This window comes from Spermophilus citellus, assembly GCF_964194105.1.
Source record: "Spermophilus citellus genome assembly, chromosome: 16".
Classification (NCBI taxonomy): Eukaryota; Metazoa; Chordata; class Mammalia; order Rodentia; family Sciuridae; genus Spermophilus; species Spermophilus citellus.
In genome coordinates this window covers 81,051,647-81,069,054 of record NC_138196.1, presented here as the reverse complement: position 1 = coordinate 81,069,054, position 17,408 = coordinate 81,051,647, and the positions used below count along the sequence as shown (strand labels likewise).

Below are 17,408 nucleotides of genomic sequence, written 5' to 3'. Positions count from 1 at the left end.
CCAAGCTCCCCCACCATTTCCCTCTCTCCACCCTCTTGTCCTCACTGATGGCTGGGTTAATAGTACAATATTCAGCCTGCAAGATGGATTTGTATCCAGTTTCCCCACAAACGGAGACTCAAGTGAAATAATCATGATGATAATAACGATATTATGCTGGAGCTGTTTGGACATTTCTGGGCTGTCTTCCTTAAATCTAATACCTTACAAGTTTAAATAAAGATAAAATAGACTAAAGAGAGCATAGCATCTGACATCACATTTACACTGGTTTGGAAGGCAGGCTTGGAAGGCAGGCTTGGAAGTCAGCCTGGTGCGTGGGAAAGGCAGGCAGAGTGCCGGCATCGTGCAGCTCTACCGCGGGGCAAGTGCCTTCCTGACTGCTTCCTCATCTGTAAGTGGGGGGTAACAGCTACTTGGGGGGCTGTTGTGAAGATCAGATGAGCCCACACAAACCTGCACAGTGCATTGCTTGGCATGTTTTGGGTGCCTGATGCGGTCAGCCCTTTCACCAGGTATATTAAGCCAGGTGTCATATGAGCAGAGGAACCACAGAATGGGCAGGCATGGTACCCACCCTTGTGCATCTTCCATTTTCTCTGGGGAGACAAAAACAATTAGAGATTGTAGGGATCCAGAGTGTAGGGAGGTGAAACAATGGGCAGATGGGAGGTTTCTCTGGAGGGGGCACCAACAAGTTGTGGGAGTTCTGACTGGGCATGTTGGGTTGGAGGGGCCCTACAGGAGAGTGGTCTGGGGATGGACGGAGACTCAGTAGCTCCATCACCGTGCCTCAGGCCTAGGCTTTTCTGATGGGCTGCATGGACATTGGACGGTGGTTGGGATGGAGCTAGTCTGCCTTTTTGGTTAAGCCCACTCTGAGGAGCCATCCTACTTACTGGGCTCTGACGGCTACTTCCTCTGTCCCCAGTACCGCTGTGTGTCAGGTACCACCACGAGTCAGACATGCTGGGAATGCATTGCATAGACACCCGTGCCTTTAGGTCTTATTGACAGACGAGTACAGACGTGAGGGCAACTGTTTCTGGGGACAGCACAGAGAAGGTGACATTTGACCTGGATGGATGAGTAGGAGCTGGCTTGGAGGGGAAGGCTGAGCAGTGAAACTGAAAATGTCAAGGGAATTTAGTGGCTCTGAGAGCCTAGGGTGCTTCAGGGAGTATGGGAGACAGTGGTGGTGCTGGTGGTGCCAACTAAGCTAGTTAGTACTTTGGGGGAGCAAAACTGCATGCCAAAGACTAGCCTCAGAGGATTACGTAGGTTAACTAACCCATTAATATCCCATAGGTAGACATGCTTTATCATTCCCATTCTGTGGATGATGAAATGAAGGTCCAGAGAGGTTAGGTACCCTGCACATGGCTACAAGTTTGTCAGTGCAGACTGGGTTTTTACCAAGGAACCTCGGCTCCCAAGCCTGTGCCCACAAGCAAGAAAGCTGTGCTGAGTCTTGAAGAGTCAGACTTGTGTGGATTCTGAAGGAGCCCGTCACTGATAAAGGGAAGAAAAGACTGACCTGCATCACGGCCAAGCTGAGAACAGATGTGCACCCATTGGCACCAGTGTACACAGGTGTCAGGTGTGCGAGCCCCAGATGCCATCGCACTGGCTGGGCCAGAGGCTGCTGCCACCGCCTCTTACCCTGTGAGTCCCCGCCAAGGGTTGGCACTGTGAAAATGCCCTCTGTCTTTGAGAGCGTCCTGTTTGAGCCACCTCTTCCAGGTGCTCAGGGGAAGCTTTGCTGTAGAGCTGAGCTTGGCCTGACCAGGAAGTGAAGGAGTGGGCCTGAGAGTCAGCTCCCCAGGACCCCACCAATGACACAAGCCACATCCTTTGGCCTGGCCATTTCTTGAGGATCATTTCTACTGCCCCAGACAAAGACTGGTGGATAACCAACTCTGGAAAAATGTCAGAAAAGTGGTGATACTCATGCACTCACCATGAAGACGACCCAGGACTCTTGGGATATAATAGAAGTCCAGCCTCTTTGAAGGCTGCCTGTCCACCTGCCTCCCTACACATAAACTCAGACTGTTCATGCTGGGAGTGGGATTCCAGAAATTTATGTAGTCCAACACTTACTTTATAGAAAAGGAAGCGGAAGTCCGGAGAGTCCAAGGGTCTTAACTAAGGTGACTCACCAGCTAGTGGGTGGGTTGGTATTGAAATCCAGTGCCCCATGTTTCCAGTATAGCGCACATTCCTTGGGTCTTCTTAGAGTCCTCTGGCTCTGAGGGGCCAAGGCCCCTGAGAAGCCTCAGAGAAAACTCCAGAGTCCTCAGACCTCTGAGCCATATGTGCCCCTCAACCCTCTAATTGAGCTAGGTGGAAATCCTGGTAGTCCTTGGGTGGGATGAGGGCTTGGGCTGGGGCTGTGATTTGAAGACAGAGTGGCCTGGGACCCCTGGACAGGATCAACTGGTGCAGCGTAGATCAGCCCTGCTCAGGGGGCTGCATCAGGGACCTGCTTCCTCTCGGGGCAGGGGTTCTCAGAGGTGATCAACGCAGACTTCCACTTGCTCTCTCTCTTTTTTTTTTTTTTTTTAAGAGAGAGAGACAGAGAGAGAGGGAGAATTTTTTAATATTTATTTTTTAGTTCTCGGCGGACACAACATCTTTGTTGGTATGTGGTGCTGAGGATCGAACCCGGGCCGCACGCATGCCAGGCGAGCGCGCTACCGCTTGAGCCACATCCCCAGCCCCTCCACTTGCTCTCTTGAGTGACAGTCTGTCACATGACACTTCTGGGGCCCTGTGAGTGGTGGCGGAGAGCCGCCAGTGTAGAGCATGGATCCCACTCCTTTTGTTTGACAAATGGGAGGCTGAAGCTCACAGAGGGAAGGAAGTCACCCAGGGTCCCCGGCAAGGAGGGTGGACCTGGCTTCTTCTTCAGGCTCTTCTGCTTCTGGCCACCCGGGACCTGCATTTGAGGTAGCATGGCGGGTGCAGGCTATGGTCAAATGCCGCGCCTTGCCCAGGGAGCTCCCTGCCCCACACCTTCCTTCAGTAGCCACAGAGACCCAGGACCAAATTCCCATCAAAACCGTGTGTCTTTATGACGACAAAGAAGTATGAGGAAATGTCAAACCTTCCGTCTAAACCTTGACTTTCCTTCAGCAAATGTTGAGCCTGAAGAGACAATTAGGGGTCTTTCTTTCTGTCTCTTTGGTGTCAACCTCTCCGCTCCCTCCCTCTTTCTTAACTTCACATCAGGCTTCTTTTACATCAAAAGCCCTTCCAGTGACTTGTGCCTGAGTCACGTCTGCTTCTTTTGCAAGAGGCCGTGTGCATTCCCTTTTTTCTGCTCCCATTGAGCTAAAATGCCTGGGCCTTTCTCTTCAGCTGCCTGTGCGTCCTTCTTCCTCCAGGAAGATCAAGAGCTTCCCACAGGGAGCCTCAGCTTCCACTGCTCTGCTCCCTGCCCAGGCATCCCCGTGGCAGAAGGGCAAAGCTGCCCAGGGCTGCAGGTGGAGGGGGGCTAGGGGCCTGCTTGTGGCAGTGGGGTCCATGCAGCAGACCCCATCCTTCCTCTGCCCACAGGGGAGGACACTGGGTCTCTTCTCTTGGTTCTCCTTTTCTTCTTCTTACACGAGGAAAGCCGTTGTCTCTCTCCAGTCCTACTCATATGGACGTTGGCTGCCATTCTATCTTGGACACATTGTCTTAGTGCATTCTGATGCTGTAATGAAATACCCAAGACAGGGTAATTTATAAAGAATAGAAGTTTGTTTGGCTCACAGTTCTGGAATCTGAGAAGTCCAACAGCATGGTGCTGGCATGTGGAAGGGCCTTCTTGTGTCATCATGATGTGGTGGAAGGCTCTGGAAGGCAAGATGGGGCAAGTGTGCTAGCTCAGGTCTCTGCTCCTCTTCTGATAAAGCCACCCGTGCCATCGTAGGGCCCTATTCCATGACTTCACTTCACCCTAATTGCTGCCCAAAGGCTCATCTCCAAATATCATTAAATATAATTTTGAGGATTAATACACAAGCCTTTAGGGGGCCCATTCAAAGCATTTCACTTATCCCTCAGGATCTTGGTTAAAATGGGGAGAGACTACCCCCCAGAAAGCCATAGTGACTTGGTGGCGGGAGCTGAAGGTCCTGGGTCTGTGCCCCACACCAGAGCTTGACCTTCCCACTCTATTTCCTCTACACCAAGTTAGTTACTGAAGCAACCAACCTGCTGCTCAAACAGCTTTGGATAACGACGACCTTATCTAGAAATATAAGGAGTCTCTGGGCCCCTACCCACACCCCAGTGCCCAGCGCTGCCTCTTAGGACCCCACTTGAGGGGGGCATTGGTCTGGGATTCGCCTTGCACTCACCTGGGGTGGGCCAGTTCCAGGAAGTGCTCCGGGCTCTCAGGCTGCAGGGTACCCGGCTCTGCCCTCTTTTGACCTCAGCCCACTGCACTTCTCTGATGTGGCCACAGGGAGATAAATAAAGGAAAGGATGTCCAGTTCCCTATTGGCCCCTTCTCCTGGTGGGCCTGCAACGTCACCCGTCATAAAATGAAAGAGGCACAGGGAAGACACAGGTGTGGCGCTCTCGTCTCCCTGAGGACGACCTCCCACTCTACTGTTTCTCCTTTTGCGGTGGTACCAGGAGGAACCTGCTTGGCATCTATCCAGAGCCCCCTGGCCAGGCAACTCCAGTGCACAGCCCTTCCTATGTCCACATCTTCTGGTTCAAAGTCACACTTAAGACATTATGCTGTTAAATGGAATTTGCAGTGATTTTAAACACAGACCTGAGTCCTATCACTGCTTCACTTCAGCCTGAATCAGGCCCAGGTTGCCCTGACAACTGGGAAGAGGGAGGGTCTTCACACAGCAGAAAAAACACAAGGAAGGCCAACTAAATTGATCTCATTAGCATTAATATGGTTGAAATAGTGACTGGTCATTTGGAAGTGACTGTGCATGAGTCACTGGAACAGAGGGATATGGTGCAGGCGTCCTGAGCCAGCCCAGGTGACGGAGGTGGCTCCCTAGGGGATGGCTCAGAGGGCACAGGTTCAGAAGCCCGAGCAGTAACTGACCCATTATCCCTTTATTTAGGAACTACTTATCAGTCACCCGTTAAGTGCCTAGCATGGCAGTAGGAGCTGGGGACAGATACAGCAAGAAGCAAGACTGGCAAACCCCTGTCCCCTGGAGAGTAAGCTTCTTGGGGAAAAAAGTGACAAACAAAGCAAATATTTTGTTCTGTGTGTAGAGAAGGACCCCGCCCTAGGAGAGCAGTGAGGCCAGGGAGGAGAGGCCCAGGCAGTGCGCAGTCTGAATGGGTGGCCAGGGAGGCCTCAGGAGGTCACCTTGGAGCCAGGGTGTGCGGGAGGAGGGGAGCCACCACGGAAGAGAAGAGGGAACAGCTGAGGCCTTGGGCCAAGGGAACCCAGGGTTGGAGGTAGTGAGGAGTGGGCTAGCCGGCACCAGGGTCCTAGGGGGTAGGCAGAGCCCTCTTCTGCACAGCTCAGCCCTCGCCTGGCGGCACAGAGCTGCTCCCTGTGGGGTCTTCCCCTCCTCTCCTGCACAGGGGTGCCCCTGGCTAAGGAGCTCCCACCCTAAGTCCTCTGAGCTGAGCTGGCACGGCAGGCCGTCCTAGGCAGACTCTCGACTCTCATCTCCTCTGGGCCTCGGCAGCAGGAGCGAGGGCAGCAGGGACTCCCAGACCTCTCTCAGCCCTGGCCAGCCACGTCGCCAAGGGAGAGGAAGTGGGGAAGTCTCTGCAAGATGTGGGCAGTGGCTTTCCTTATCAGGCTGGAATCCACACCTCGGAGGAACTTCCAGCTCCAGGAAGGACAGCAGCCCTGAAGCTCCTATTTATACTCCGTGCACATTCTCCATATATTCACCATCTATATATGCATGCACATGTATAATATGTGTATATATAGAGTGTGTGTACCAGAGATGTGCCTACGTGTTCTATATTCAGAACGCGTTGCGTACTCAAAGTCTACATTTTTACCCGTGGTTAACAAACAGTAAACTGGGCGCAGCAGCCCCCTCACCCAAGACCACACAGCTAGACCCAAGGTCTCTTGGAGCAGAGTCCTTGTCCCTTGCAAGACACTTTGCTGCCCTGTTCCAATACTGTCACTTCTGGGAGCAATGGGGCATCGGCCTGGCTGGCTGTTGGCTCCTCCTGACACCAGAGTTAGCAGAACTCTCCAGGCTGGACAGACGGCCTCCCTCAGAGTGTGCTCCAGACCAACAGGAGCCAGGCTCCCGGGAGCCTTGTGCGGCACCAGCTGAGCGGCTGACATTTGTTCTAGAGTCTCTGAGGCTTGCCTCCATCCAGCTGGCTGTGAAGATGGTATTTTGATACCTCTGACAGCATCTTCAAGGAAGAAACGAGTGAAGCGGGGCCTGGAGTTAGCCTTCCCCTTGCTGCGTCCTTCACAGGCTGGTGTTTGACCTTGAAGCTCCTTGAGGGAAGGGTTGCTACCATACCGCATGGCCACAGGAGCTGTCCTGCACATTGCAGGTGGTTCTGAGCCTCCACCCCCAGGTGCCAACAGTACTGGCACCAAGTCATGAGAACCCAAGTCTCTACAAAGTCGTCTCTGTCAGGAACGACCACCCTGCTGTTCAGTGGGGGATGGTGGGGGCTGCTGGCTGTCCACCTGGAGCCCCGGGACCTATTCAGATCACTTTGTATGCCAAAGGGACTTTGCAGACAGGCTGAAGTGCAGGATTTGAAATGGGCAGACCATTCTGAAGGAGGCAGGAGTCAGAGGCACAGAAAGCAACGTGACAATGAAAACTGCACTGCTGGCTTTGCTGGAGGGGAAAGGGACCAGGAGCTGAGGAGCGCGGGTGGTGGCAGAGCTGGAGCAGCAGAGCAGGCTCTCCCAGGCCCCCAGGGGCACCTGGCCCTGCCCACCCACTTCAGACTCTGGCTGCCAGAACGGGGACGATGATACATTTGGTTGGTTTTGGCCAATTAACTTGTGATCATTTGTTACAGCACCTGTAGAAAAGGAACAGAGTGGGGAAGGCGGATTAAACTAAGCCACCGTCACAGCCACTGTGCCGCGCTGGCCTGAGGCGATCCCAGGACAGGCAGCAGAGATGGGTGCAGCTCCAGCTTCCTATGGCCAGGGCACCAATGGCTTCCCTGCCGGGTTTGCACTTGTGGTGTTGCTGGAAAGGGTATCTGGGAGGCATCAGCTCAAGAATTACTTGTTGAGTGACCTCAGGCACAGAGCTCACGGGAACGGATACGACAGCTTCTCTACCCTCAAGAATAAACGTTGGTTCTATCTAAAGGGAAGCCACACAGGAGGGAAGGAGACAGGCCACAGAAAGCATGGCTGTGGAGAAGCAGCCATCAAGGGCCCCCAGGAGGAGGCGATGGCTGGGCTGAGCCGGGGCAATGAGCAGGTAGAGGGACCAGCCTGGGCGGGGACAAGCGTGGTACACATGGCATCATTTACAGCCACGCAGGTGGGCACCATACTTTGCTCTGCGTCAGGTGCTGAGCCTGGCCCTGCATGGACATCTCCTCTCCAGTCCTTCCAGCAGCTTCATGAGGGTTTTCAGTTCTTGTCACCTCTTTCCAGGTGAGGGGCAGGCATAATCAGACTGTGTGGTGTGGCGGGAAGTTGGCAGCTGTGGCTGGCTCTGGAGCATGGTGCTCTCCTGTCTCTGGGAGCAGCTGGATCTCACTGGTCCTCAGCACGTATAAACCTGAATCTTCATTTCCCTGTTTTGTGAGTGAGGACAGGGAGATATAACTTTCTCTCTGATTAATGAAGAAATTTGGGTTTGGGATTCAGGCAGGTCTGCATTCAAAGCCTACTTCTGCAACTTTCTGACTACCTGATATGAAAACATTCCTCAGCCTGTGAGCCTCAATCTCTTCATCTTAAAATTGGCCTCAGATTGCAGGGAAGAATAATTGAGTTAATACATGTCAAGCATCTAGCTTGGAGTCTGGGCCAGAGCAGCTGTTCAGTAGAGGGAAGTATTAATGTTATTGAAAACCTATTGGAAATTAGCAGATGGTATGATATGCCATAGATGGAAAAGAGGTAGTTCGTAAAAACCATGGTAAGACTTCACGCCCTTTACCAGAACTGCCCTGTAGTGGCCGATTGGAATTCTGTCTGCCTCGGACCTTCTTTCCTATGTTAAAGAGCTTTTCCTTCAGCCAGGGAGTGTGTAGCCCCTCTGATTTCAGTTTTCCTGAGACACCCCAGTCCTCCCTCCTGGGCTGCTTTGCTTAGCCATGGTTTTCCCAGCCTCCCAGCCAAGCAGACACGTCGGTCCTGAGGGCCACAGTGGCAGGTGGTAGATGCCATCTTGTCCACTCTGGCCCTCCCTAAAGGCCAGTCCTGGAATATCTGGGGTGGACACCTCTCAGAGACCACACCCTCTCTGAATACAGAAATGGGGGGACAGGTCTGGGAGGCTTGTGCAGGGCTGCATCAGAGAACACTGCTGGGCCGGCCGCGGTGCTTACTGTCTGCCTGCTTCCTATTTACTGGGCTTGTACCTGAGGAGCATGGTTAGAAAGCAGACTGCTCACCTTGTTGCTTTCACAAGTGCCTCAAAGAGTATGACCTCTAGCCAGAGAGCCACCGACAGAGGCCTCACCAGTTTGCCTGCCCATGGGCTGTGGGAATGTGGAGCCTGGCACGTCCGATCTGCCTAGATACTCACCAAGCTTTCCAAGAAGGCTTGTTGATCTGGCCAGTGGTATGCTGGGAAATGTGGAACAACCAGCCCTGGGCAGGACTAGGTGACCCTGGTTAGTGTGTTTGCCAATTTCCATGGTGTAAATATTCCCACCAAGCTCCAGCGTGACATCCGCCAGCCTGTACAATCTCTGACATTTCAATCATGGCAGATCCTGACTCTGGACAGGAGCCACACCCCAGGCTCCAGGGTTAGCTCCCTTGTTTACCAGCTGTGGGACCTTGGCCATATGCTCAGCACCTCTGAGGCTGGCTCGGGAAGACCAGGATGCTTGTTCCCTGTAGAGGAAAGTGCCTTTAGAATCGTCCCGTGCCGAGCGCCTGGGAGGAGGCCAGGAAGGAGCCAGCCCTTGTGCTTGGGGAGGTGGTGGGCACAGTTGACACATCTTTTTCTGGGAACATTTCCAAGAGGACACCAGGCTCCTTAAAATTGTAGGAAGATCAAGGGATTTGATGGATGGAGAGGGACGATAGCCACCAAAAGGAACTCAGTGTAGAATACTGGGAGTATCGCAGGGAGCTGGCCGAGCAGACGGTGCAGCGCTCTCCAGTGTCACTAGCAGGGTGGCAGTGGGGTGAGTGGTGGAACGCAGATGGGCAAGTGGCCAGCTAAGCACGGGTCTCACTTTGGGGAATCTCTAGGGCTCCAATACCAGAGCTCGCTCGGGAGGGTAGGCCTCGCAGGACGGCCACTGCAGCATCTGAGTGGCTTCATTTCGGCTCTGTTTTCCCCATCTGTTAGCAGGGATAATAACCCAGCAGGAGAGAGCTTCCACCAAGAGCTCAGGCTGCAGTCAGAGTAGCAGGAAGAGAAGTGAGGGACCCCTAGTCGTGAGGAACAGAGGAGGATGGAGGGGACTCCAACCCCGAGTGTCACAGGAGTCCAGAAGAGAGACCCCAACCCGTCCTCCAGCCCTCCACAGGCCCCTCTCAGGGCTGGTCGACCACCTCCAGGAGAGCTCACAGCTGAGGTGGGAATCAGGAGTAATGGCGAGGCAGGGTGAAGAGAGGTAGGGCCTGCCTAGGAGGGTGGGAGCAGGACAGAGGGGCTGACGTCACAGAGGAGGCGGCCAAGGGTCCCGTGCTTCATGCTGATGGGAAGCAGTGGGGAGAAGGACTGGGGTGAGGGTCCTGGCTAGGCTGCTCTTCCCCGCAGCCCCTGTTCTGTGCTTGGCTGGTTCGGTTCCTTTAAACGTTTCTGCAACATGTGATTTGCGGTGGTGGTGGGCGCAGAGGGTGGAGTAGGGCAGCTAGCGACAAGCCTGACCTTGCACATCCGGCTCTGCCAACCCAGCCCCAGAGCTGCCCCTGGACTCCCTCAGAGCCAGCTCACTGGCCATCTTCAGTGCTCCAGTTGCCCGTGGCTCACAGAGTGTCCCTTCTACCAGATGCCAAGTTCTCACAGGGAGCTCTGGTCACCTCTTTCCTCCTGACCCTCCCTGGAGGAGCCTCAGGGCTCCCATTTGCTGATGGGTTGGGGCAGCTAGCTGGGCCACCCTAGACGGCAGTGGCCCTGTCCTGATCTTGCCAGATCTGCCTTCCAACCTGGCCCTGATGGCCTGGTACCCTGCCGCCCCTGACCCTCCTCTGCCTTGCACGTCCTGACCCTTCCTCCTCATCTGCTGCAGCTGGGTTTGCGTCCCATCTTCCCACCATCACGGGGCTTCTCCCGACTCCTCCAGGGGCAAAGGTGCAACTGCTAGGGACCTGTAAAGGTGGCATTGAGACCACCACATTGGACCTTCCTGATGACTGTCTCTTGCTCCACTTGGGGGGCCACAGGGTCACTACATTTATGGAACCTGAGGCCTGAGCCCTTCTCTCTAAGCCTTCCCAGGGTACTTGTCCCCCAGGAGGCGCCAGCTTAACAATTCGCCAGTTGACTTGTTGGACTTGGTCAGCTTGGTGAGCAAGCCGTAAGCCCTAGCTGCTGGTCTGCACCAGGGAGAGGGTCAGCTGTGATGGTCACTGTGCAGAGCTTGTCACATCCTAACTTGACACCTTGAACAGTTTTCTGTCTGGTCCTGGAAATGCACAAGTGGTGGCACTGTGAGTGGCGGGCCCCAGGCATTTCACCTGGACCTCCACGGCCGTCCTGGGGGACTGGGTGGTGTGGGGGAGAATGCAGGGACTTTTGGGTTGACCTTGGGCAAGACAGAAATCTTCTGGGTGAACCATTGCAGAGGAAGAAGCTGCCCTTCCTCCCGTGTAACGGAGCACACTGCGGGCCTGAGAGGACTCATCATTTAATGGCGGGAAAGTGATCACAACCGTTCAGTTAAGTTCCCTCTTTTTTGTGGTTTTCGTGTTACTCTACTGAGAAAGCCCTGGTAGAACTCAAATTTGGATTTTAGCTCAATAATCAAGAGCTCTCAACAGATTTCCCCGGCTGCTACTCTTCCTGGCCACTCCTGTGAGACTCAGATCCCTGGGGGCTTTCTTTCTCACCCTCACCTGGCCAGTCATGAAGCACTGGGGCCTGTTAATACAGTGGTCACTCTCAAGGCCACCAGAGTGGGACTGTAACTTTAAATCCTGCTTCTCTCTCTTGGTAGGTGTATGATTTTGAAATTTTTAAATTTAAGAATTTTAAATTCAGGAGCTTTTAAAATTTAAGAATTCTTTCTTAACTATCTCTATGTATAAAATGAAATTAAATAGAGAACTACTTCAGTTTCCTAGAGCCACCGCCAGAAAGTACCCCGACCTGGTGCTGGGCCCACAGACATCCGTTCTGGAGGCTGAAGACCAGGTCTGTGGGGATGGTTTCTCCTGAGGTTTTCCTCCCCCTGCCGGTATGGCCTTCGCTGTGTCCTCACGTGCCCTGCGCTTACGTGACCTTGGTGCCTCTGTGTGACCTCGTTTTACCTTAACTACTTTGTAAAGACCCCACCTCCATGTGCTGAGGTACTGGGGCTCTGCACCTCAGCACAGACATCTGGGGGCAATGCAGTTTGGCCCGTCACCCGTTCATCTTCTGCAGGGTGCTTCTAGACAAGACCCTGCTGTGACTACTCAGGGGGTCGGGCCTGTGCTCTCTGGGACAGCGGGGCACCCACGGGGGGGTTTCAGAGCACAGAGCCCACCTGCTGCCCCTCCATTCTCATCCAGCTCTGCCCCAATGAGTCCCCCAGGTGGCTGGCTACCCAGGCACCCTCCTGTGGTGGCCTCCAGGGAGGACTTGCTCTTGTGGTCCTGTTTGGGTGAAGCCACAGGTCTTGCCCTGGGAAAAGATGCAGAAGTGGCCAAGCCACAGATGTTTGGTCCAGCAACCAAATAGCACGTGATAAGTTCTTTGGGGTGGGCAGAAGACAGGGCAGTTTGACTCCCACATCCCTGCTTCTTGAGCCCCCAGAGGCAAAGCCACTCTCCGGTGAGCCTCCAATGAGTGAGAAACCTAATTTCTGAAGGGGACCTTGGGCGGCTCTGGTTTTCTGGTCTCCTGCCTGGGATGGACAGTTAGAATGGAAAGTTCTTTGGTGCGGTGGTGAATTAGGAAGTGGCTGGGGTGAGGGTTTGGGCCACCCGCAGCCAACCCCCTCCTTACATGATGCCTACTGCCGGCAGAGAGGGGCAGGCTCTGTGTGGGCATGAACCCCCTGGAGCCCCAACTGCTCACCCAAACCCCATACTCGGCTTCCTGTGGAGTGAGCAGGTGTGTGGCTTGGGAAGCTCCCTTGGGTACACTGTGGGGCGACTACTAATGTTACTAGGTCAGGAACAGGTGAGGCAGAGGCTGGGCAGGGGCTGGCCCCAGGGCTGTGCTTCCCTGTGCTGCTTCCTAAGCCCTCTCGTAATTTAGCAGTGGGGAATTACAACATTCAGGAACCGTTTGTGTCAGTACTCTGCAGAGGAGAACAGAAGCCTCTACCAGAAGCCAGCTGGGGTGGGAATGGGCTCGGTGACCCACACGTAAAGACCCAGAGCAGTCTTCAAGGCCATGGTGATGGAGCCAGCCTGGCAAGGGTGACCTGGAAGGCGGGAGGTGAAAAGAATCGTCTTTGGCTCTGCTACTGGTGATCCATGAACATTTGAGTTCCTATCTGTGTATGTTTGGCACAAATGGGGCTAATGTCAACACACAGGGAACAGCAAAGGCTGAGGGCTGCCCCCCTCTAGTACCCTACCCTATTGAAAAGCACGCTCAGAACTGGACCTCATTAGACCTGCTCTGGCATAGCTGGGTTTTCTTGTTTTATGAGTTCAGCACTCATGTTTCCCTGAGTGGAAAGCGATAATAGATTTTGCTTTATTTGAAGGAAGCCCAAATCATGCCTTCTTCTCGTTCCACTTCCGTGGGGTGGCAGCTCCTACCAGATGCATTACTATTAACATCAAAAAATTAGCTTGGCCTGACAGCGGTGGGGACACAGGACGTTTTAGAGGAACTTCCTGAGAGTTTTCCAGTAGGGGGACAAGGCTAGTGCAGGCTACCAAGATGTGATTGTGTGTGCCCTGCTCCAGAAACCCACAACCTAAATCGGGGGTGCCCAGGAGGACCTGTCCCGCTCTCTGTCCCAACCTGACAGCATGACCATAGCTGGGCTCCAAAAGCTCAGCCCAGGAGCCATGCATGGCCTCTGAGATGCAGCTGAAAGGCCCTGTGTGCACCATGAGCAAGGAGGGACATGTACGTGTCACATTCAGAACTTTCCAGAGAAGCAGGGGGAAGCACCATCACAGCTCCTAAGGTATATTCCAGATTGGTTTTTGTGGAAAAACTGGCATGATTTCTCATCTCTGCTGTTTGTTTGGAATCTTGGTTGTTATTACAAAAGCCACACATGCTCATTGTAACTGCCGACTGCCTGGGTGTTTGCCATGCCTGTGCCAACATGCTGGGTTGCACCACAGTGTTCTGCAAGCTCAGATCCTGAGCACCCATGTGAGATGAGGGAAGGAGGGGGCTTCTACGATGGGGCTGTTCAGTGGCAGGACTTTGATTCTTCTTTGAGTTTTGCAGTTTGGATCATTGAAGGGAAGTGGGCAGGGACCCAGGGAAAGAGCAGGATGAGGAGGATCTGCAGCAGCTTAATTGGCCTCTGGGTGTACAAGGCTCCTGGATTCGTTCTTTTGGCTTAAGAAAAAAAAATGTTCGGGTATCTTATTTGAGCCTGGAAGAACGTCACGGGGAGTCATGCTCTGGGGTGGGGTAGGGGTAGAAAATTTGGTAAGGAGATTGTTGCCAATGGGTGGACATTCAGGTCTCCGACTGCATTTTGTTCTGAAATTTTAGGCAAAAGGAGGTACTAGGTGGACTGAGTGGAGCTGGACAGGAGGAGTCAGGGGGTGACAGAATCTGGCTTGAGAGGAGATTATTTGATGACACTGTGCTAATGACCACTTGTTCACGGTGAATCTGAGAGTCCAGCAGCCGCGGCCAGTTTTCCATTTGACTTAGTTGCAAATATCAAGGAGGCAGAGTAAGAAGTAAAACTTTGCAGGCAGCCAGAGTACCCCTTGGAGTGAGGCACGTTCCACCTCTCTGAATCTTTGTCCCCTGGGAGAAGTGCAGGAAGCACAGAGACCTTGGGAACCTCCCCACCAGCGAGGGCAGAGGCTGCCCTGAAGTAGGAGGTGCAGCACAGTTGATGTGCAGAGGCCAAGACAGACCAGAAGGAAGGGCAGAGGGGGCTGCTGAGCGGCGTCCTTGACCTGGGTGGCCCTAGGTAGTAGATGGGGAGAAGCCAAGTGGACGGAGTTTCAGGAAGAGGCTTTGTGGAACCTGGAGTTGGGAGAGAAAAGGGCACAAGGGTGAGTTCACCTTTGCAGAGGAGAGCACTTGGGAGCTGGGGCCAGGGAGTTGGCCGTCGGTCTCCACAGTTGGCCCTCTCTTCTGTGGACCCCTCCAAGAGCACAGACTGCTGGGGACAGATTCACCAGTGCTGGCTGCATGTTCACACGCAACGGGGTCCCCTAAGATAGAACACAGGCAGGCAAGCCCGTCCATGGCAGGTGTGGCCAAGGGCTCCAGCCTCAGCTTCACAGCTGAGCAGCGGAGCTCCTGAAATTCCAAGCTGGGCTGTTGAGACTAAAGGTCGACCCCAGGCTGTCAGCGTAGGGAGCAGCGGGGGCTCCAAGTCCGGTTCCTGACTCTGTGTTTCTTTCTCCCTCCTCCTTTAGATCACGGTGTGTGTGGGCGTCTCCTCTGCCGGCAGCCCCGCTGTGCCCCACGGTTGATGTCGAGGTTTTGACTGTGTGGGTTTGTGTCTTTCCGGCAGGTGTCTCCTCTGTGACCTCCCTGATGTCCCTGGCTTGGGTGCTAGCCTCCTATCACAAGCTGCTGCGGGACTCCAGGGACGACAAGAAGAGCATGAGCTACAGAGGGGCCCTCGTCCACCTCTTCTGGCGCCTCTTCACCATCTCATCCCGAGTTATCTCTTTTGCCCTCTTTGCTTCCATCTTCCAGCTCTACTTCGGGATCTTCGTGGTGGTGCACTGGTGCGCCATGGCCTTCTGGATCATCCATGGCGGGACAGACTTCTGCATGTCCAAGTGGGAGGAGATCCTCTTCAACATGGTGGTAGGGATTGTGTACATTTTCTGCTGGTTTAACGTCAAGGAAGGGCGGACTCGATATCGAATGTTTGCATATTATACGATAGTCTTGACCGAGAATGCTGCCTTGACGTTCCTTTGGTATTTTTACAGAAACCCGGAGACCACTGACTCCTACGCGGTGCCAGCACTGTGTTGTGTCTTTGTGAGTTTTGTGGCTGGGATCGCACTGATGCTCTTATACTATGGCGTGCTGCATCCCATGGGGCCACGGGCTAAGGTCTTTGCCAGCTCCTGTTGTGCCGAGCTGCTCTGGGGCATCCCTTTGCCCCCCGATGTTGAGCCCATGGCACCTCAGACCCCTGGGTACCGGGGGACCCAGGTCACGCCCACCAGAGCCGTGACGGAACAACAGGAGGATCTCACGGCTGACACTTGCTTGCCCGTTTTCCAAGTGAGACCCATGGGGCCCGCTACCCCGTCGGGGCGTCCTTACCACCCAGAAGGGCCCCTCATTAAGATTGACATGCCAAGAAAGAGGTACCCAGCTTGGGATGCTCACTTTGTGGACAGGAGGCTGAGAAGGACTATTAACATCCTACAGTATGTCACACCCACGGCAGTAGGCATTCGCTATCGGGACGGGCCACTCCTCTATGAGTTGCTACAGTACGAGTCTTCACTCTAAGGGCACCTAGACCCAAGTTGAGAAGGGGACCTTAAGTTTGGTCTGCGGTCAATGCCGCCTGCAAGAAATATAACCTTCCCTTCCCCCAACACACAGAACCACCACACACCACCACCACCACCACCACCACCACCACCACCAGAGAATTAAGTCACGTCCCCTTCAGATAAGCTTTCTTTCCAGTTGCCGTATGTATACAAAGATATTCTCTATGTTTTGTAAGTAAAAACAAAAAGAAAACCTTTCTTTTGTTTTTTTACACATAAGAAACAGTATTGAAAAATCCCACACTATGATTCCTGGGGTGGAGGAGGAGGCGTGGCCTCTGCTCCAAAAGAAAAAAAAGTTTTATACCTTACACCAAGTGTAGATCATTTCCGGGATTGGTGCTGATTGAAAGAACAAAACAAAACAAAACAAAACAAAACACAAACAAACAAACAAATAAACAACCTTCAACTGCCTTATGCCCTTAGGTGCTGAGTTTCATTAAGTACTGTCACGTTTTCTCACGCAAAACTCTCTGGTGACTTTTGCACCAGGAGAGGAGAAATTCAACAATCAAATGAAACAAATCTACAAACGAAACAAACAAACAAACAAACAAATCCAACAATACAAAGCAATCATTCTTCCTATCTATCTGATTATTTGTATTGAGAAAAACAAATTTACCAAAAGCAAAGGCATAGAAACCCCTCCCTCCGTTCAGTTTCTCCCGCTACTCTCCCATCCCTGCCGCACTTCACTGAGCCTTCTAGGAGCCCAAGAGCCGTTTGGGTCTCAAATGGCTAGAAAAGCTGCTTGAAGGCTGACTATGTGCCATTTTAGCATTCACCTAGCAAGATGCATTTGTTTCCCGGTGAAAAGCAAAACAGAACAAAACAAAAAGCCACCCTACTAATGTAGTAAGGCCAAGAAATTCTAAAGCAAATCAGAGGAGACTTCCATATACGCCATCAAAAACAACCAGTAATAATAAAACTCAGCATAGTAGCAAAAAGAACGACATCAACTTAAAGGCACAATACTTAACCCGTGACTGGCAACACTGATCTCTTCCATCACTTTAAGGCTGAGAACGGTGCGCGTTCACCCCATGCGACAGTGTGTAAGGCCTCTTCTGTTTCCATTCAGTGGGAAGCCTTAAGCTGATCTGGAAAGAATTATTCATTTTTCATTTGTGCTTTTTTCTTTTTCTATTCTTTTTTTTAAACATAACACAAAGAGGAAAACTAGAACATATATATATATGTGTGTGTGTATATATATGCATATATATATATATATACATACATAAAAAATCAAATTGTAATAACTGACCCATTTCAAAGACTGTTTGGTGCTTCTGTCATTGTGGTTGGCTGAAAATCATTCAGCTCACCTGGTGCATCTGGGTTGCATGGGAAATTTGTGTGTTTTGTGTGTGTGTGTGTGTGTGTGCCCATAGCACGTGTGTGTGTGTATGTGTGTGTGTGTCCCTGTTGCAAGGTC

General features: G+C 52.8%; 1 protein-coding gene across 1 annotated transcript in view; it reads left to right on the top strand.

Annotated features, from left to right (window-relative positions):
• The window catches only part of XKR6 (XK related 6), a 238,713-nt gene extending 222,723 nt beyond the window's left edge, over positions 1-15,990 (top strand). Inside the window, exon 3 of the mRNA XM_081269444.1 lies at positions 14,950-15,990. Coding sequence (XP_081125570.1) covers positions 14,950-15,914 — 965 coding nt within the window. The 3' untranslated portion in view covers positions 15,915-15,990. The remainder of the gene's footprint in view (positions 1-14,949) is intronic.
• The last annotated feature ends 1,418 nt before the right edge of the window (positions 15,991-17,408 follow it).